Source organism: Mauremys reevesii, linkage group 27 (genome assembly GCF_016161935.1).
Source record: "Mauremys reevesii isolate NIE-2019 linkage group 27, ASM1616193v1, whole genome shotgun sequence".
Lineage (NCBI taxonomy): Eukaryota > Metazoa > Chordata > Testudines > Geoemydidae > Mauremys > Mauremys reevesii.
Window position 1 is genome coordinate 9,774,655 of NC_052649.1, and position 21,745 is coordinate 9,796,399.

General features: G+C 45.3%; 1 protein-coding gene across 9 annotated transcripts; it reads right to left on the reverse strand.

The window, feature by feature from the left end:
- Window positions 1-290: 290 nt before the first annotated feature.
- Window positions 291-21,736, reverse strand: DUSP3 (dual specificity phosphatase 3). 9 transcript variants are annotated; one of them, XM_039516432.1, is made up of 5 exons: window positions 21,352-21,736; window positions 8,147-8,266; window positions 6,365-6,591; window positions 2,209-2,292; window positions 291-1,517 (listed from the first exon to the last, which is right to left on the reverse strand). In XM_039516432.1, the coding sequence occupies exons 1-5, from the start codon at window positions 21,471-21,473 to the stop codon at window positions 1,312-1,314; spliced, it is 759 nt and encodes a 252-aa protein (XP_039372366.1). In that variant the 5' UTR covers window positions 21,474-21,736; the 3' UTR covers window positions 291-1,311. The 9 variants fall into 9 exon arrangements, with proteins under 9 accessions (XP_039372366.1, XP_039372372.1, XP_039372368.1 ...); XM_039516438.1 differs by having other exon boundaries at window positions 21,381-21,493; XM_039516437.1 differs by lacking the exons at window positions 291-1,517; window positions 2,209-2,292 and adding exons at window positions 5,050-5,117; window positions 6,210-6,261.
- Between the last annotated feature and the right edge of the window lie 9 nt (window positions 21,737-21,745).

Genomic DNA, 21,745 nt, shown 5'->3' on the forward strand with positions numbered 1-21,745 from the left:
ACAATTCTGGGGGTGCACCAGTGAGGCCCTGAGTAATGTACAGCACTTTGCAAGCCTTTAAAGTTATGTTTGCACACTCAGCCAACAGACACACTGTAAACGAAGCAGCTCACACTCCAGACACTGCAGTGACTCAATGGGGCAGCGTCTAAGAGAGACCAAGATATCAGCCACTTGGAAGTAAATGTTTGCCATGCCCATGTGATGGGCAACAGGCTCATTTCTCTTTAGACACAAACAGTGCAATCCTACTTCAAGCCAGAATGTGCTGTCCCTTACAACGGGCATCTTACTATTGCAATTAGAGTGTGTGCTTCTTGAAGGGAAAATATTTCAGTGAGGAGAAAGAGTTCAGGTTCAAGCTTTCCAGGGTCAATATAAATAATAATGAGGTTAAAGAAAAAAGAACCTGAAATTCACTAAAATCCCTCATGAGCAGCAAGTTCACATTGTGTGTGTCTTCTGTTCAGGTTTTCATACCACACCAAGTATCAACATACCTGAGCACTCCCATTCTCTGCTCCTCACATTCGATTCTTTCCTTTGATACTGGCTCTCTATATTTTACTTTTCCCTCTAAATTTTAAGATGAAAAAAATACAGCATTTTTGTTTCTACTTAATAATAAACACAAACAACAGATATACAAACTCTATTTACACGGGTACTTGTATTAACATCAGACTCTGGATGGCTTTACTGCCCCACTCAAGCCCTGTATGTATACTGTATTGTATATATCCATACCACACACAAAGCTATACACACTAATAGGGGTGAGTGCATCTGTGTATTTGCATATATACTTCTCTATCTTTGCAAGCTCCTATACTCAGACTTTAGGCACCTGTGAGTTTGTGAGATACACTTTTAAAAATCCAGTACTTCAATTAAAAGCAAGTGAAGGGAGGTGCGTTTCTGCTCTTGGGCACCCATGCGGCTGAGTTGCACTGGTGGGATTCAAGAACATGAAGCTTAAATAAACGACATCCAAAGTCAATGCGAAGCACGTACGTCATGGGCCCTCCAGTGGGCTCTGAAACAAACACGTGATGACAGCTGATAGGTTGTTGGAATTATCCCTCTAAAGAGCTTTCTTTAGTGCAACAACTCCTAGGAGTGATGGAGCTTTGTGCTATTTTAAAGGGCAGACCCAGACATGTGGAAGATACTTTCACTAGACAAGAAGGGACTCTGCCTCCCTCACATCGCATGACCTAGCCTAGCAGTTGAAGTTTGGGTATCTAAAGCACTTCACGTGCACCCCTGGACAGTCGGGAGAGCCCCTCTGAGAAAACGCAGCTCCTCGGTTTAGGGCTTCAGTTTGCCCTCCTTCACTAATCTCTCATTGAGTTGGCAGAGCTGCTTCAGGAAGCCATCATTGGGCCCAATCTCCCGCTTCTGCCGGACGGCGCTCACTGCAGACTTGACATCCATGTTCTGGCGAAGCATGAGATAAGCAATGACCAGTGTTGGGGAGCGACTGTAGCCTTCCCGGCAGTGCACAAAGACCCGGCCTGTACAGACAGAACATACAGAAAACAACAGATTATAACTGAGACTATCGTGGGAAGCGCTACAGAAACACCTTTGATGGAAGGATGAATGAACAGAGTAACATTGGTCCTTCAGCAGCCCAATGACTGAATTTTGAATGGCTCAGCTAGAAGACAGATACTGTATAAGCAGCCATGCCATCATCCAGCAAACTGCAAAACAATTACACATAACAAACACCTGTAAAAATTAAAGCAGAAAATATCATATTTGTTTCCAAAGAGAGAAGAATTGGACTCCTTCCATTTGCTAAGCTCCTGCAATCTTTCGGTCTAGAATAAGGTTAGCAGCCTGCAGCACTCCCTAACTTCATTTTCTGCAGAAGGACCAATGTGGTAGAGAAATTAAAACCACAGAATTAAAAGTATGCAAGACTTCAGATGCATGGGATAAACAGACACTTGGTTGTTGTTTGGATACAACACATTTCACAAAGCAAGATACACATCCTTTACGCTGTAATCCTAGCACTTCCTATGTCTCTACCTCAGTTACACCTTTCTCTGCTACTGCCAGGTCTCTGCTTCTGAAGTCACATTAGCATGTAAGCGCTCTCGTTTTAGAGAAGCTGCTCATTCAGCATACAGGATACAAATGAAAGTGCTGACAATGCAGCACCAATAGCCAGCAGAACCCAGTTAGAAAACATACCTGCACCAAGAGCAAACAGAATGCGGCCAGCTGACTGATACAGGATTCTGAATGCTATTACTCCAGCTGTTTGTGGTAAATGAGCTGTAGATAAATAACCAATAAGAAATTAAATAAAATATCACCACCATTCTCCCTGTTTGAAATCTGGCCCAAGCTGGTTTGCTGTCATGTGACTACTCACTGGCCCATGTTTCCAAAGACAGAACCTCTCCCTAAACACAGGGGAGACGCTGACCCCAACAAACCCACTGTAGAGGCAAGAGGACAGAGGAGTCACACATTTCTCTCATGAACGCCAGTTACTGTGAACTGCAGCAGAGAAAAGGGTCTTAGCATATTTGCCTTGGGCTATTGAGATCCTTGAGATAATTTTGTAGGAACATCAGCATTACAACCTTTGTGTTAATTTAATGGCTGATCTCCTAACCACTCTCCTTTATGTCTATAATATTTATTAATGGAACTTGGTGCCACTTCCCTTTCCATCTTTGCTCATCATTGCAGTATTGGAGAAAAGTTATCACTATCGCTACAGGAATGAAGGAGAGGCTGGTGACCTTTCTGAAAAAGGAAGGGGAGTGAAGCCAATGAACTCCCGGCACTACCATACAATACAAATAATTTTAACAATTGATTTATTTAATAACTGGAATGGACCTTTAGCCTAGCTAAAAGTCTATTATCTTTTGCATAATAACTAGACAGGCAGGTCAGAAGTGGCATAACAGTACCTGAGACTTAAGGAGCCCTATCGGAATTAACAAGGGCACTGACAAATCACTGAAAATTCAGAGTAATTTTGTCACTATTATCCACATTCCTGTGAGCACCATCCAAACTGAGCAGGTGTAGCAGGACTTCCGTGCCTCTACTACAGTTCACCCCAACTGCCTGGACCTCCTAAACTCTCCTTCCCAGGGCAGGCCTGTTTCCCTGGCTCACAACACTACTAGGAAGAGGTAAGTTCTTGCTTTTGGAATTCATCAGATTGACCAATCCCCTAACCCCCTCCCAAAAAAAGAAAAATATGCCAAAGGCAGATGCCCCTGGACATCCTAGAAAGAGTTCTCTCTCCCCCTCTGCAAAAGACTTTTCAGCTGTTCAGATGTGGGCTGAGAAAGTCATTGGGAGCATGTGAAGAAATATAAGGTAAGTAGAAATAATGAGCTGACGAGAAGCACAAGCTGAACTACTGCACTCTGGACGTCTAAGATTTCAGTACAGAGGAGGCCCATGTTACAAGCTTTGCTTTGCAGCATTGCAGCAAGTTTTCCTGGGACTCTGTGGAACAGCAAGGTATCTAATATTATACCAGAACTTCCATTTGAAAATGTTTAAGATAATTTGGTGCAGCAGAAATTCCAGGGGGCACATACCATAACCAGATAATCCATCTGAAGTCAGAGTTCTCAGAGCTAAAAATCTCATGACTCAGGCGTTGTGTCTTTTACCCAAGCAGCAGTCGGTTTATTCAAACCAGAGACAGCTTTTATCTACTGTTCTGATACGCTGACCAGTGACAGTGTTTGGAACCAGCATGGGAAATTGTCACCCTTTCCCTCTCTCTTTAATAGAGTCCCAAAGAAATGTTTAATCAGAGGAGCTGCTACACCAATTCCCAGTTACCATTCCATTTCTTCTTGTTCAGAAACACTGGAGCTACTACAATACCTTCTGCAGAGTCTTTTGGATTACTCAGCACTCAACTTGCTTTATACCTTCAAAGCACTGAACAAACTTACAATTTCACTCATACTAAGGGCTGTAACATTCAACTCTGGAGTAGATTAACCCTGCCCTCTGTACAAGCACTGCGGCCTTGGTAAAGTCTATAATCTTCTCCTGATAAGGAAATTGTACAGATGGCCCAAATTCACGTCTGTCTAGAGGCTGTCTCAATTGGTGTAATTTATACCTTCTGCTGTACCACCCCCTTATGTGTATATTACAGAATCTTGGACTGTGTAATTTACACCAAATCCTACATGCCATCTCCAAATGTAGCCCACAAAAGAGTAAGCTGATACATCTCACGTCACATCTGGCCCCATGACGAGTAAAGCAATGAGCAGGGCGTTCTAAGGGCATGCACAGTCAAGACAGCTACCCTCCCTCCTCCTCCTTAGTTACGAACTCACTTTCCTTGCACGGTTCACTAGGAGCCGACTGGGTCATTGTTGGGTTTTTATTACTGTTAAAATGGGGGCCTTGAAAAAAAACCAAACCTTGAATTCCCTAAGATTTCTGCCTGTCGTGTAACCTCTTCAGACTCCCCTGCTATCGTTTCCACCTCAGTTACATATGAAGGAGACCCCAGAGGAGAAAGAAGCAGCACTGAGTCAGTTGTGTTAAAACATCTGAAAATGTCAGTGGTTCCCCGACACGCATAAAACCTGCTGCCTTCGAGCTGGAGTTTTTGGTCCTTATCTGCTGTCCTACTTTCTGAGCATTCATGCTACATCTAAAGATGACCAAGTAAACAACAGAGGAAGAATTAATCAAATCCTAAAAGGTTTGCCTGTTTTGGTGAATGGGGTGCAGACAGAAAATGATGTTCAATGTAGAAAACTGTTAATTAATCTGTGAGAAAGGACCCAATTGGGAAAATACTGGTATGACTCCTCATTTCCAGCTGAGGGAAACAGAATAGAATTTGCAGGGGGAAAAGAGATTAAATGAAAAGCATTGAACACAGCAGAATTAGATTTTTTCAAAAAACAACTTTTATTGCAAAAAAGTCAGCAAAATAAATGGAATACCTTCCTAATATCAATATTCAATGTAGGCAACTGCTGTAGCTGCCACATGGAGGGGTAAAAAACCCCAAGGATATTCCCTCTGAGCCTTGTGCAAATAGAGCTGTTGACAGAGGAAACAGCTGCTCAGAATGGACTGATGGATGAAACCTATGGATCATAATTTAACTGATTTTAGTTGCATTTGTTTCAAGAGACTGTGAAAACTTATGCCCACTGTCAGGATATTGAATAAAGAAAAAGCCATGCTCAAATGCACGGGGGCTTATGATGCAATAATAAAATACTCTTTTAAAAAAGGGAGACTTCCTTCACAATCATATAAAATATAATATACCCTCTACCCCTGCTAAGTGAACTCCTAACATAAGAACAGCCATACTGGGTCAGATCAAAGGTCCATACAGCCCAGTATCCTGTCTACCGACAGTGGCCAATGTCAGGTGTTCCAGAGGGAGTGAACAGAACAGGTAATGATCAAGTGATCTCTCTCCTGCCATCCATGTCCACCCTCTGACAAACAGACAAACCCTAACCCTAACCACTGAGAGAGTGGGGTTTAGATACTCACAAACAATAGGGGCCAGGTATTTAAAGATATTTAGATGCCTAGTGGGATTTTCAAAAATACATAGGTGCCCTATGACAGGGGTAATCAATTAATTTTTGTCAAGATCCAAATTTCTTGGTCAAGGTATACTCAATGTCCAGACTCCAGAGAAAATAATATAAAAATAACAACAATAACGATAACAAGTAAATAAAAAGATTATGTGGTCTGTTCCAAAGCATCTTGTGGTGCAGATTTGGCCTGCAGTCCACCTATTGACTACCTCTACCCTATGCTAAGAAATTATCCACTCTTGCATGTGTTATTTGCATTTAATCTGCATCTCTAATATTAGCTTGTGTTGCAAGCTGAGTGTTGCATTTTACAATGTCCTTCCTGACTCTGATTTATTATTTTTACTGTCTTGAATTAGTGTTTGGGTCCTGCGTTACTTTCCAGATTTTCCATTCTGATCCACTAATATGTTCAGGAAATATTAAAGCCTCTCTTCCTAGCATAGCATTTCCAATATGATTTTTCCTTGACACTTTCATTGCTAAGATGCACCAGCTGTTTTACTCTCCCCAAATTACCCACTGCTATGGCAGTTTTCCATTGTTTCATACATTGAGGGGCTCTGTTCACAGACAGTAAATTCTACATTGTATATTCAAGTGCCCTAAACTCCTCACCAAGAAGTCTAAGTCCTGATCTGAATGCTTTGGTTTCTGTTCCACTGAAAAACTGAGGAAAGAAAAAAGGAATATTTCAAACCATGAAACAAATGGTCAGTAAATTCACATACTGGCTAGAAAACAGGGCAGAGAAACTCTTGGAGATGCCTTACCATCTTTCTGGGACAGCGCACTGTCAATAAAGTCAGCTGCCTCCTCAAAATAGCAACTGAGGTTAAATTCTTGGGTGTCATTAGCCTTAATGCCATGGTAGGTGATGCCTGTGCCTTCGTAGAACTCTGCATTAGTGTTCACATGCATGAAGGATTTTCCCTCTGCTGCATTCAGGATGTGGGTTATGCCCAGGCGCTGCAACCTCATGATATTCTTGGCTATGAACCTGGAAAGTAAGAAGTATCAAGAAAACAATTGGGGCTTAGCAAATCACATAAAAAGAGGCCAAACGCTCAGTATTTTCAAGTGCCCTCAGAATCTATAACAAAGCCCCCTGCTGCCCACAGAATTACAGAAATGTAGGACTGAATGGATCATCTAGTGCAGTCCCCTGCACTGAGGCAGGACTCGGTATTACCTAGACCCATCCCCGAGAGGTGTTTGTGGAATCTCCATCATTGAAAATTTTTAAGAACAGGTTAGACAACCTCCCTTGGTAATTTGTTCCAGTACTTAACTACTCAAGTTAGAAAGTTTTTCCTAATGTCCAATCTAAATCTTCTTTGCTGCAATTTAAGACTACTTCTTGTCCTGTCCTCAGCGCTTAAGGAGAATTAATTTATCACCCTCCTCTTTATAACGCATTGATTGTTATCACCTTTTTATCTTCTAGGTGCTTACAAACTGATGGGTTTGATTCTTTGCTCCATTATCTTTCCAGATACCGAAGTGAAGCTGACTGGTCTGTAATTCCCTGGGTTGTCCTTATTCTCCTTTTTTATAGCTAGGTACTAGATTTGCCCCTTCCCATCCTCCACAAGTTCTCAAGGATATTGCTACTCCGGTCCCTGTTATTTCATTAGCTGTCCCCTGGAATCACTTGGCTTCCAGGTCCTGTGGATCCTCCCCTTAGGCTGGGGGGAGGTCCTTTAGCAGTGGGCTTGGATCCCAACAGGATAGTTACTCAACACTGCACTCACCAGTGAGCCTCCTACAGATTTTTATCTCAAAAGTTTATCATATTTTTAGCCTGTTCACACAGGCTGTAGTCACATATGTACTGCGAGCTACCATGGTCACCACCGGTGACTGAGCCCTGCCTTCCTTGGCAGAGGGTGAGTAGAGAATATCTGGGACCCCAGAGGCTGTCAATACCTTCTGCGACAAGAGGAATCCACCACTCTCTCTAAAATATGTAAGTCTGAGCAGTACTAAGAAACCATCACGGATGTTATGAAGGAGGCCTTGCAAGTCACTGCTCCTTGTTTAGCCTTTTTCTACACAAGATAATCGAGAAACAGTTAAAAACAGCCTACAGCACCAGCTGCCAGCATCCTGGATCCCCCTGCCAGGCTTCAGGCCAGGACACAGTACAGAGATAGAACATGTTGCTCTAGGGCTAAGGTGGGGAACCTACGGTCCATGGGCTGGATCCGCCCTGTTGCTTAATTTCATGCGGCCCGCGGCAAGTCTCAGTGCCCTCCCCTCATGCCCCCCCGTGGGGCTGGAGCCACGAGTGCTGGCTTGCTCCACTGTGGGGGGAAGCCTCGGGCGGGTAAGTTGAATGGTTTATATTTCTCTCTCTAAAAAAACCCCTAAATTAAGTTGCTTTTTACTTGCATGTGGCCTGCGATTGATTTTTTTATGTGGGTCAACAGCCCGTGATAGAAAAAAGGTTCCCCACCCCTGCTCTAGTGGATGGCCCACAGGCAAGGGAATTCCATTCACACTCATCCTCTCTGGCATCTGATACTGTTGATTGCCAAATACCCTCGACCTACCTCCAAGAACATGCAGGGGTGAATGAAAACACCTTGAAATGGCTTAGGTCCTTCCTCTCAGACTGAACAAACTCAGGGGGTTGTTCTGGGTAATTGTTCCTCCACCTCCAAAGGCCTCGCCTACAGAATCACAAGAAGTTCAATCCTTGCTCCGTGTTATTCAATATCCATGAAGCTACTGAGAGCTGGTGTGACAACACGTGCTGCAGTGCCAGTATTAAACAGCTAGCTCCCTGCTCTCAGTCTCAGCTGAAATCAGCATCTGGCAAAAGATGAACCCAAGCAAAAGGGAGGCTATAACTTTAGGAAAATGGAAATATTTTGAAGTACCGGTACTTGCCTCATTGTACATACATTGTAAAAGTTGGCCCACAGCTTACAGGTCCCTTCAGACTCCTCAATTCTATCAGATACACCTTTACCCCAATATAACGCTGTCCTCGGGAGACAAAAAAATCTCACCGCGTTATAGGTGAAACCGCGTTATATCGAACTTGCTTTGATCTGCCAAAGTGTGCAGCCCCCCCCGCCCCCAGCACTGTTTTACCATGTTATATCCAAATTCATGTTATATCGGGGTAGAGGTGTACCAAAAAACCCATGCTGGCCAGAAAAAACCCCTAACAACCCCCAAAACAAAAAAACATTTCCATCTGCAACTGGCCAGAAGACTGCACTCCTCCTATCGGGTACAGACCTGGGCATGATGATAAATGTGTTCATGCCCTCCAGGCTTGATTATCACAATGCATTAAATGTAGGAATGAAGACACATGACCTAAAAAAACTCCGGTTGGTACAAATGGCAAAAGCCGATCTGCACAGCAACACAGGCAACCATGAATCTATCACAACAGTGCTCTGCTCTCTGCATTAGAATTTATATTCAGAATAGGCAAAGTAGTTCAAAGGAAACAGAAACCACCAGCATCCTCCATCCCAAATCTTCACCTGCTTTTGGAAACAAAATCAAACCAAACTTTCAGGGGTCTGAACCTTTCAGAGAACTCCCCTACTCACCTGCCCCATTTTTCCAGGACTGGAACCAGAAGAGCTGAACTACGGTGAAAAATCAGCTTTCACCATGTTTCCAGCTGGATCTGGAAGCACAAATCTTATGGGAAAGCTGCTTCTCTCAAGAGCTCCAACCCCATTTAGCAGACTCAAGAGATTTTAATAGTGGTTGAGCTTTAGATAAGCATATGTGCTGTATATTTTTTGATGGGTTTCTAAGTTTTGGCAAGGTGCCCACAGCTTTTGGATGGACGCCTTTTTATCAGAAATCTAAATATATAAATAAAATCTGAATTAGTAAATTGTACCCAAACTGAACCCACACTCTGGACTTGGAGGTTCTGCAGAAATTAGCTCACAGTTACCACATAACAAAATGTTAGAGAATGAACATATAAACCTTCTCCATTTCCCCTGTGACTGTTCCCCTTTTTCAGTACGAGTGCACACTGCAGACAAATCCTCTTGTATGAGCAAATTTTCTACATGTTCTGCCATGTGTACCCAATAATCATGGCAATGCGCCAAATCATCTTAAGGACTTTCATCTATTAGCCAAACAAAAGTTGGCTAATTTTCTGTCTGGCAGGATAACAGCTGTGCCAGGGGATGAGCCTCAATGCCAGGGGAATTCTACTTGGAACAGAACAGTAAATGCTATAAAAACAAGGCCAAAAGGAAAAACGTTCATTCTGTAGTGTATGCCTTGTCCTTTCTTCTCATATCTGACATTTGTATTGCTGGAAGTCCTCTGGGTTTTGAAGGAATAAGAGAGCTTTAAGGACAGTAGGAACTCCTGTGTCTGGGAACCACAGACTCGGTCATCAATAACACTAGAGACTGGTCTCTATTCCTTACACAGTAAATGAGTTTCATAGAGTTATACCTAAGGTTCTTATCCAGTACACTTAGTGGAAGCACAGAGCAAAGCTTGGCCTCTGCTTATTGTAGAACAAATAATTCCATTTTCAAACAGTCCCAGAAAATCCCACTTCTTACATTTCAGTTTCATTGTATCACCCTCAAACACTGGCTCCTGAGAAACAGAGCAAGGAGATGGTCTCTGGGAAAGGAAAGCAGGATCGGCTGCTTTTCCCCTAAGAAGCTCATGGAATCTTATCTGCTCTGAATATAGAACTCTCCCCATTCTGCCCCTGTAATATTAGTACAGCTGTTACCCGAGTGTGTCTTTCTTCCTACCACAGATCACTTTTAACCTTCCATAAAATTCCAGTCCTAAAGACACATATGGCAGCTGTTAATGGTAAATAGTCTTAAGTAAGACTGCAATGCAACATCACTCATGCAGCCAGCCAACGCAACAAATAGAGTTATAGTTCAAGCCTTGCTACAAGACAGAATTCACTAATAATTTCTCCATCCTGCCTACCAGTATCCTCAGTGACAGCACAACTCAATTCTTACTGGGATATTCAAACACGTCAATTTTCTTCTCAACACCTCTACCAACAGCTTAATCATGTGAGCAAGACACCAACAAAAGATTAAGTGCCCTATAATTAGTGGGCAGCCATTAGCAACTCATTTATCTATTGCCGTGGGATGACAGGCCCAAATACATGCACTTCCTACATAGGACAAATGCAGGCTAAACTGAAGTGTACTTCCAGTTCCTCATGAAGGAACAAGTACTTTCTAAAATTCCCCCACTCAGATGGGCACCACGAACCAGACTCAGATTTCCTTAGCAAGATCTTGTTACCAAATATATATTCTGGAGATGTGGCTTGAGGTGCTTATAGGTTTCCAAAACAGTTTGAAATACAACAGAGTTTCTCTGCCAGCAGGGCAGAAGTGATGCTGTTACATATGCAAGATTTGCTTGCTTTTTGACAGAACAGCTATTTTCACAGGACACCGATTTCGGCAGTAAAAAAGGAAAGGAAGAAGAAGAAAAAAAAAAGATAAATGGCCCATGTCAGCACAGGGCCAGATGAGGGGGAAATGCAAACACACAAACCAATAGGCGGAAGAGTGTTCTGTGCATTTACTTTTTTATGCCATAACATCCCAGTGTCTGCTCCCAGCCTGACTCTGAGTGTTACTCTTTAAAATGCTTTGGATACATTTGAGAATTGTGTATTAAGATTATTGACTGCAGCTCACTGCAAGTAAAAAAAAACCCCTAACATCTAGATGCCTGCAAATCTGCACATATCTGCTTTATATCCATCCACGAACCATGTTTGCTGATCTCGGACGGATGCAGATACAAATGTTGTATCTGCACAGGGCTCTAATCACATCCACATTAATATCCTGTAGCCTTAAGATACAGGAAGTCTGGCTCTCAGACATTAATACAGGCATTGGGAAAGCCTTAAACATGCCCTGTTCTTTTGTAATGCTATTCAGATAGGAATTTATGATTCATTGGTACTAGATAGTCAGAAACAATTATTTTCTGTGACGTACTTCAAAACAGTGTTAACATGAGGAAAACGTTGAAATTTGTTCCATAGATTGAGGATGATCTAGAAAAATTCCATAATCACAGAAGCTGGTTTAGATTTCATGCTGTATTTTGAATTATTCTGCTGCATTATTATCTGAAAAATATATAATTGTACTGGTCAGTAACCTGTGAATAGTGTTTACCCTTTGCTTTGAGCCTCTGTTTTGAGGAACTGGTCCTGCCTGAATGGTCAGGACTGTCTGGACATGCTTTTTAGTTATTATCCTTTGCTGTTTTATCTTTGTGTTTTCATCAATTATTTCCTTCATCTATTATATTCGAGGTCTGTTCAGGCCTAATTTTAAAGCCCGACCTGAACTCAACTAGACCCACAGCCCACCCAAACATGACCCAAGCCCGAGAGTGTTGAGTCATCTCATTTTCAGACCCAGCCCAAGCCCAGCTCGATACTTCCCCCCAAACCTGTATTAGCGCTGCTCCTTGGAGCTCAGTCTGGTGGGGGCTTTCTGCTCACATGCCTGCAATCTGTCTTTGGCCACCGCATGCCCATAAGGTCAGTGCAGCCGCAGATGTGTGACCCCTCCAACTGGCCACTGCCGCCTCACTGGACTGTGTGTGCTGCAGAGAGAATGGCACTGCAACTCGTCAGCCCCTCACACCACAGTGCAGCAAAGAGATGGGGGCCCGCAGGAGTGGGACACGCAGCTGCCACCGCATAGACCCGGCAGGCAAAAGAAGGTCATCAGAGATTACTTGACCCAAGCCAGGGAGTGGTGGGTTGTCTTCAGACCTAATCAGACCTGAACTCAACATTTGCTGGGTTCAGGTACGTTTGCAAGACTCCATATTATATGGAAAATTTAGTGCTTTGGCACTAAGTCACTTAACAGAGGGATTGTTCATATTGCACTGTCTATGTTCCAATTTAATCTCACCTTTCTGAATTTCTGAGCTAAGTGAGATCCCTGAATATTCTAACACCGCTCCTGTTTTTAGCTCTGGATGATTCATTCACAAGAAAAAACAGCCATACCACGATGTGAAATAGTCCAGTAGGTTTCAATCAAAAGTTTATTCTGAATCCAGCTTAGATATTTTCATTCATCTGTTAGAATCCAGCTGCCCACATGCCAGTCACTGGGCTTGTGATTTCCCTGTGTTTGAAACCCTGCAGGGATGTGTCTGCTCTAGGAAAAAATATTTTTGTAAGTGCTCCAACTGGGCAGTGATAAACCAGGCCCTCTATCCCAAAAAGGAAGTGATCCATCCAGATCAGAGATGATGTTTCAGTGTCAGAGCAAATAATCAAGTCACTTCATTCTTCTTGGCAAGACATTTGCCATACAGGCGAGTCTCATCTTACACACATTTAACATGCGCGAATTCAGCTTTGCACAGTAGGCAAAAACAAAAAAAGAGAAAAATAACAATTTAAATACTGTTCCTATAGTGCGGGTGATTCCGCCCGCCATTACACTCAATGTAATTTTGATTGTACGTGATTTTCGCTTTATGCGCTGACAGCGGAACGTAACCCCAGCATAAGATGAGACTCACCAGAACTGCTGTCCAGCACTATCTTGCTGCAATGTTTGCAAAGTACCTTTGACAACAGCTCAGGAGGGAACAAGAGACAAGGATTACATGAGGGCCAAAAGCAAGATGCAAACCATTCATGCCATCTCAATTCACACAGACTGTCAGTGCACCACTACTTAGCTAGATTTGTTACTTAGTAAAAATGAAGACTCAAATGGTTCTATTGTAATGTAAGATATGACTCAAAATTTCTTCATATGGACTTGCTACACAACCTGAACTGTTAGAATTATAACAATTGTATAACAGAACATTTTTTGCAGGACATAGTTTGTATGAGCTATTGTGGTTGACTTAATAAGTTAAATAGACACTAGACCAGAAAGTTACTTTGGGGTAAGATTTTATCAAAATAATTGGAGATCTGACCTTTCAGTTCCACAACCAGAATAAATAACTGTTTTCATTTGTCAACACATTCACACCGTTCTGACATTCTGTACTGCTACATAAGAGCAATACAAAACGTACACAGAAACCACGCTATACCATAGTCCTCCACAGTTACTTTCCTGAATGATTTAATAGATTTTGAACAGAGACTTTAATGATAAGGCAGACATTAAAAAAAGAGAATGTCTGTATAAATGCAATGTCATTAGCTTGTACTAACTCCCAGAATCCCCAATTCTACTGTGAAGATTCACATGTTTGGATAAGGGCTTGTACCATCCTCAACCAAGCACTACCTTTTGTTTGAACCTGCAGTGAAGTCATAATCCTAGCTTTGTGATATCACAACATGTTGCTATGGAAATTATGAAATCCCCATTTAAAGGGAAGTATCTTCAGTCTCTCTTCCCCACACCCCCGATTTCTGATCTGCACTATCCACCGGTCCAGGTGTATATACAGCACAGATTTAAAAATGCAAACAAAATTTTTACATTTTAAGACTCTTCCCAAAGAGACAAGGTGTATGAGGTAGTATCTTTTACTGGACCGACTTCTGTTGGTGAGAGAGACAAGCTTTTGAGCTACACAGAGCTCTTCTTCTGTCTGGGAAAGGGCTCTGGGTGTCACAGCTAAATACAAGATCAAACAGCACATATTCTCACTACTTATGCTAGACTACAGGACCATTCAAGGTGAAGTGGTCCATTAGCACCCTGTAGTCAAAGGACAAAAAGAAGGGGGGTTAGTGGGTTGCAGATTGTTGAAATAAGCAATAAATCCAGAGTCTTTATTTAATGAAATATGGCTTATTTCAACAATCTGTAACCCACTAACCCCCCTCCTTTTTGTTCTCTGACTACAGGGGTGTTAACAGGTCACTTCCCCTAGAATATGTGCTAAGGGACTATCCAATCTGTTTGATCTTGTATTTAGCTGTGACACTCTGGGTATGTCTACACTACAGGATTATTCCGATTTTACAGAAACCGTTTTTTTAAAACAGATTATATAAAGTCGAGTGCACGCGGCCACACTAAGCACATTAATTCAGTGGTGTGCGTCCATGTACCGAGGCTAGCGTCGATTTCCAGAGCGTTGCACTGTGGGTAGCTATCCCGTAGCTATCCCATAGTTCCCGCAGTCTCCCCCACCCATTGGAATTCTGGGTTGAGATCCCAATGCATGATGGGGCAAAAACAGTGTCGCTGGCGATTCTGGATAAATGTCGTCACTCAATCCTTTCTCCGTGAAAGCAACGGCAGACAATCATTTCGTGCCCTTTTTCACCTGGATTGCCCTGGCAGACGCCATAGCATGGCAACCATGGAGCCTGTTTTGCCTTTTGTCACTGTCACCGTATGTGTACTGGATGCTGCTGACAGAGGCAGTACTGCAGTGCTACACAGCAGCATTTATTTGCCTTTGCAAGGTAGCGGAGACGATTACCATCCCTATTGCACCGTTTGCATTTGGAAATTGGCGATGATGGTTATCAATCCTTTTGTACCGTCTGCTGCTGTCATGGGTGCTCCTGGCTGGCCTCGCCGAGGTCGGCCGGGGGCGCATGGACAAAAATGGGAATGACTCCCTGGGTCATTCCTTTCTTTCTGTTTTGTGTAAAAATAGAGTCAATCCTGCCTAGAATATGGGGCAAGTGTACTAGAGAACCAGAGAGCACAGCCGCTCCGTGTCAGAGCCCCAGAGATCCCGCAGAAATGATGAGCTGCATGCCATTCTAGGGGGTGCCCCTGCAACAACCCCACCCATTGCTTCCCTCCTCCCCCAACCCTCCTGGGCTACCGTGGCAGTGTCCCCCCATTTGTGTGATGAAGTAATAAAGAATGCAAGAATAAGAAACACTGACTTTTAGTGAGATAAAATGAGGGGGAGGCAGCCTCCGGCTGCTATGATAGTCCAGGCAGAACATTAAACTGGGGGGGGGGGGGGAAGAGGAGCGTAGCCTCCCGCTGCTATGATAGTCCAGGCAGGACAGAATCTTTTCTTTAGACATGAAAGGTGGGGGGGGCTGATGGAGCTCAGCCCCCAGTTGCTATGATGAGGATGGTTACCAAACCTTCTGTACCGTCTGCCGAGAATGACTGGGAGTCATTCCTATTTTTACCCAGGCGCCGCCGGCCGAGCTCACCGAGGCCAGCCAGGAGCACTCACGGGCTGCTGCTGATGATGGATAGCAGTCATATTGTACCATCTGCCACCGGGAAGGGGATGCTGGTGTTCGGCGCTGCAGCACCCCGTCTACCAGCAGCATGCAGTAGACATAGGGTGACATTGAAAAAAGGCGAGAAACGTTTTTTTCCCCTTTTCTTTTGCGGGGGGGGGGAGAAGGGTGTAAATTGACGACATACACCCTGAAACACCCGGGAAAATGTTTTTGACACTTCAGGCATTTGGAGCTCAGCCAAGAACGCAAATGCTTTTTGGAGACTGCGGGGACTGTGGGATAGCTGGAGTCCTCAGTACCCCCTCTCTCCCTCCATGAGCATCCATTTGATTCTTTGGCTTTACGTTACGCTTCTCACGCAGCACTGTGCTGAGTCCCTGCTGTGGCCTCTGTCTATCATAGCCTGGAGATTTTTTCAAATGCTTTGTCATTTCGTCTTCTGTAACGGAGCTCTGATCAAACAGATTTGTCTCCCCGTACAGCAATCAGATCCAGTATCCCCCGTACGGTCCATGCTGGAGCTCTTTTTGGATTTGGGACTGCATCGCCACCCGTGCTGATCAGAGCTCCACACTGGGCAAACAGGAAATGAAATTCAAAAGTTTGCAGGGCTTTTCCTGTCTACCTGGCCAGTGCATCCGAGTTCAGATCGCTTTCCAGAGCGGTCACAATGGTGCATTGGGGGATACCGCCCGGAGGCCAATACCGTTGATTTGCAGCCACACTAACCCTAATCCGACATGGCAATACCGATTTCAGTGCTACTCCTCTCGTCGGGGAGGAGTACAGAAATTGGTTTAAAGAGCCCTTTATATCGATATAAAGGGCCTCATTGTGTGGACAGGTGCAGGGTTAAATCGGTTTAAACGCGTAGTGTAGACCAGGCCTCTGAGGGCTTGTCTTCATGTACAGTGCTACAGCAGCGCAGCTGCTAGTCCTTTAGGCCATGTCTACACTAGCGAGCTTACAGTGGCCCGGCTGTTCTGATACAGCTGCACTACTGTAAAAATCACTATTTAGCCACTCTGTAACCACAACAAGCTGCGGCAGCTATGTCGACTCGTTGACATAGCGCTGTCTATGCAGTGTGTCACTCAAGGCATGGATTTCACACCCATGAGCGACGTCGTTATACCAATATGGGTCTGTAGCGCAGACCTGGCCTGAGTACCTTTCCCAGACCTGAAGAAGAGCTCTGTGTAGCTCAAAAGCGTGTCTCTCTCAATAACAGACATTGGTCCAAGATATTACCTCACCCACCTTGTCTCTGTAATATCCTGGGACTGACATGTCTACAACAACTAGGCTTCTACCAGCCTGCCAAAAACAAGATCCTCCTCTCCCACACACAATCACCCACCAAAGGGAAGACGTATATTCTTTTGCAATATACAAAACACAGGAAATTAGGGTGTAAAGTGGATTTATACCAAACTGTTGCTCTATCTGGTGGAGTCCATACACCTTCTACATAGCAGATCTGCTTTTCAATGTTACTTATCAGAAGCATGTGCCAAACAGACAACTCCAAATCAGTACCAAATTTCCTATTCTGTCCAGGTGCTAGAGCAAAGTGGACTAATTACATGTCAAGTCAGAACCTTGGTAGGACTGTGGTTTATTTCTTGCATCTACTAACAGAGATTTTATTGCTGCCTTGCCTGCTGAAGGCTCTATGCCCATACAATGGCGGGAGATGAAACCAGATGGGCTCTGGGAGTAGATACATGAAAGGTATTCACACATCAAGGGGCAGCAGATTTGTATAATTTTTGGTTGTGCCCAGAATGGGTCCAAGTCCCGCCCCGCCCCACCTGCCTAAAGCTCGGGAGGGAGTTTGGATGCGGGAGGGGGTGCGGGTTCTGGGCTGGGGTGCAGGAGTCGGTGCGGGGGGCAGGCTTTCTGAGGAAGTTGGGGTGCGGGCTCTGGGCTGGGGCAGAGGGTTGGGATGCAGGAGAGGATGAGGGGTGCTGCTCTTACCTCGGGCGGTTCCCAAAAGCAACCTGCACACCCATCTGGCAGCAGCTCCTAGGCGGGGGGGGGGGGGGTGTCTCGGTGCACCGCTGCCCACAGGCACCGCCCCTGCAGCTCCCATTGGCCGTAGTTCCCGGCCAATGGGAGCTGCGGAGTCGGCGCTCAGGGTAGGGGCAGTGCACAGACATACACATCCCGCCCCCCACTCCCCTCCCCAGGGCCACAGGGGTGTGTTGACTGCTTCCTGGAGTGGTGCGGAGCGAGGGCAGGCAGGAAGCCACCTTAGCCCCACTGCGCTGCCGATGGTGGCAGCCAGGGGCCCCTGGGCCCTTTTAAATTCCCTGGGGGTGGCAGGCAGGGCTGGGAGACACTCCAGGGGCAGCGTGTGGGGACAGCAGGCAGGCCCAGGGGAGAGACTCGGCCCCAAACATTGGTGGTGCCGGTTCCCTGGGTCCTGAATATTCCTGGAACATGGGCACCACGGGCCCATATAACTCACCGCCTCTGCACACATCAGCAGGTAGTGTAATGAGTGAGGTCGGGCAGACAGAGGGGTAAAGGCAGAGAGAACTACAGAAGCAGGGAAGGAAGCTAATGTTGGGACACGGTGGAAGACAGACAAGGAGCTGGAGAAGGCATAGAAAGGAGAGAAAGACTTCAAGGAGAGGCCAGGACAAGCTCACATCCTTATCAGGATGACAATCAATACAAGTACTGTCAAAATGAAAATCCAATACATCAGTTTAGGATAGAGGTTCACAGCAATACAGAGGTCTGGGGACAGCGTGAGACATCAGGAAAATGTTACAGATTTTAGAACCAGAAGAAACCTTTACAATCATCTAGCTTGACCTCCTCTAATACAGCCACAGAATTTCACTCAATGATTCCTGCATCTAGCTTAATGGCTTGTGGTTGAACTAGAGCCCACCATTTAGAAAGCCATTCATTTCTGATTTACAGACTCCAAGGGATGGAAAGTCTACCACATCTCGTGGTAATCCGTGCCAATGATTCATTGCCCTCATTGTTAAAAATGTGAATCTTATTTCCAGTTTGAACTTTGGTGGCTTCAGTTTCCAGCCACTGGATTTTGTTATACTTTTGTCTGCTAGAATAAAAAGAGTCCATTACCACCCGTGGGTGCTGGCCCAGGCCCCACCACACCACCCCGGACATTCCATCACGCCCCCCTAGGAGGGCACAACCCATAGTTTAGAGACCACTGATGTAGCCCAAATGAAATTAGTGGGCAGCAGGTTTAAAACAAATAAAAGAAAGTTCTTCACACAGTGCACAGTAAACCTGTGGAACTCCTTGCCTGAGGAGGTTGTGAAGGCTAGGACTATAACAGGGTTTAAAAGAGAACTGGATAAATTCATGGAGGTTAAATCCATTAATGGCTATTAGCCAGGATGGGTAAGGAATGGTGTCCCTAGCCTCTGTTTGTCAGAGGGTGGAGATGGATGGCAGGAGAGAGATCACTTGATCATTACCTGTTAGGTCCACTCCCTCTGGGGCACCTGGCATTGGCCACTGTCAGTAGACAGGATACTGGGCTAGATGGACCTTTGGTCTGACCCAGTATGGCCGTTCTTATGACTATCTCTGACAGGTGTTTGTCTAACCTGCTCTTTTGTAGTAAGTCCAAAGCTGACTCCGAAGAATAACAAAGGGATCTCATAAAACTGGGCAACAAAATGGCAGATGAAATTCAATACTGATAAATGCAAAGTAATGCACATTGGAAAAATATAATCCCAACTATATACACAGCTCAAAAAAGAGATCTTGGAGTCAGTGTGGATATTTCCCAGAAAACATCTGCTCAATGTGCAGCAGCAGTAAAAAAGAGAATGTTGGGAACCAATAGGAAAGGTAAGAAGATAAGATAATAAGACAGCAAATATCACAGTATCACAATATAAATCTATGGTATGCCAACAGCTTGAATACTGCCCCATCTCAAAAAAGATATATTAATATTGGAAAAAGAACAGAGAAGGGCAACAAAACTTAACGGTATGGAACGGCTTCCATATTAGAAGAGATTAAATAGACTGGGACTGTTCATCTTAGAAAAGAGACAACTCCGATGCAATACGTTAAAGGTGTATAAAATTATGAATGGTGTGAAAAAAGTGTTATTTACCCCTTCACATAACAAAAGAACCAGGGACACCCTATGAAATTAATAGGCAGCCGTTTTTAAAACTAACATACAGAAGTATTTCACATAGCGCACAGTCAACCCATGGAGCAAACTGCCAGGGGATGTTGTGAAGGCCAAAAGTGTACCTAGGTTAAACAAAGAATTAGATAAATTTGTGGTGGATAGGTCCATCAATGGTTATTAGCTACAATGGGCAGGGACACAACCCCATGTTCTTGGTGCTCCTAAGCCTCTGATTGCTAGAAGCTAGGACTGGACAACAGTGGATGGGGCATCTGAAATTGCCTTGTTCTGTTCATTCCCCCTGGAGCATATGCCACCAGCCACTGTCAGAATATAGGATAGTGGGCTAGATGGACCATTGGTCTGATCCAGTATGGCCATTCTTATGTTCTTATGGACAAAGGCAGAGCTTATTTTGTGTTTAGGATAAAGGTGGAGGTCCTAGATTTATTTTTATTTGTATTATGTTAGCACCTACAGCCCCACCTTTTGCTACCAAGAGACAGTCCACGCCCCCAAAATCTTAAGTCTAAACAGATAAGACAAAGGTTGAGATGGGAAACCGAGGCACAGAGCAATGTAGTGACTTTCCCAAGGTCTCTCAGTAGGTCAGAAGCGGAGCAGAGAATAGAACCCACAGTCTGGGTGGAGAGAATGTAAAGACCTTACAGCTGAGAACAGGAACAGCCCCAGGCATTTTGCCAGACAGGGTGGAGAATGTTGTTGGCAACCTAACCTACCCCCAAGCAGCTGAGAGAATTGAAAAAAAAAGAAAGAGGAGGAGCAGCCATCTCCTGGGCAAATAACACATTCTCCAGAATACGTGCTCCCATTTCTGTGGCAGTGTCTGCTGTGGAGTACAGGGCTGTAGAACTTGGACTGCAACCCTCAGGACAGCTGCACCGGGGGGCGGTAAAGGCTCGAGCTGACAGAGTCACATTTCATTCAGGGCTGAGCTTGGTGAGCCAGATTTTTCATCCATTTTTAGCCCACTCTTGAATCAGCTGGGACAGCTTTTATTTTAACATCCCCCAGTTCTGGGGCTTCAGTGGGCTACCAGAACCCTTTAGCAAACACCCCTGCAGCTCTGAACTCTCTCCCACCCAACCCTAACTTCAACCTAGGCCCTCCCAGGATCCTTTACCATGAACGTCCAAGGGCCACATAACCCGAACCCACAGACCTTCTCTACCCACGACCTCCTAGGCCCCTGGCCCCACCCGAGTTCTCACACAAATATTCGGATCGTGGATTGGGAGCCGGACTCCCTGGGTCACCAGCAACCCAGCTTCCCCCACACCCTGGGCTTACGCGGTCTCCGCCGCCGCCAGGCCCCCGCTCTCAGATCGGGCCGGTGTGAGCCGTTCACAGCTGTGCTGGCTCGGGAGGGCACTGCCTGGGCCGCAGCCTCCCGCCCCCGGACTCACGCGTTCCCCACGTGGATGCGGGGTGCCACCTCGTTGCTGTGCGCGCTGGGCAGGCTGTAGCAGCCGCTGCCGTTAGCCAGCAGGTCGTTCAGCTCCTCCACCGAGATCTGATAGTCGGACATGGCCTGAGCTGGGCCGCTCCCTGCAGCTCCCACGCGTGCTCCGCAGCTCCAGGCAGGGCCTCGCTTCTCTGCCCGCACGAGCGCCGGGCTGAGCCTGATGGGAGGGGCTGGGAGGGATCAGCTGGTTCTGCCAGCAGCCGGGCACAGGCGGGTCACTTGGAGCGTGCCAGCTGCGCGCCCTGCAGGGGCGATTCTCCTTGCCCCGCTGCCCCCCGTCCCGGAGAATCGCGCCTCCCCGCTGTCCCTCCCCGCAGCCCCAGACAGGGCCCCGG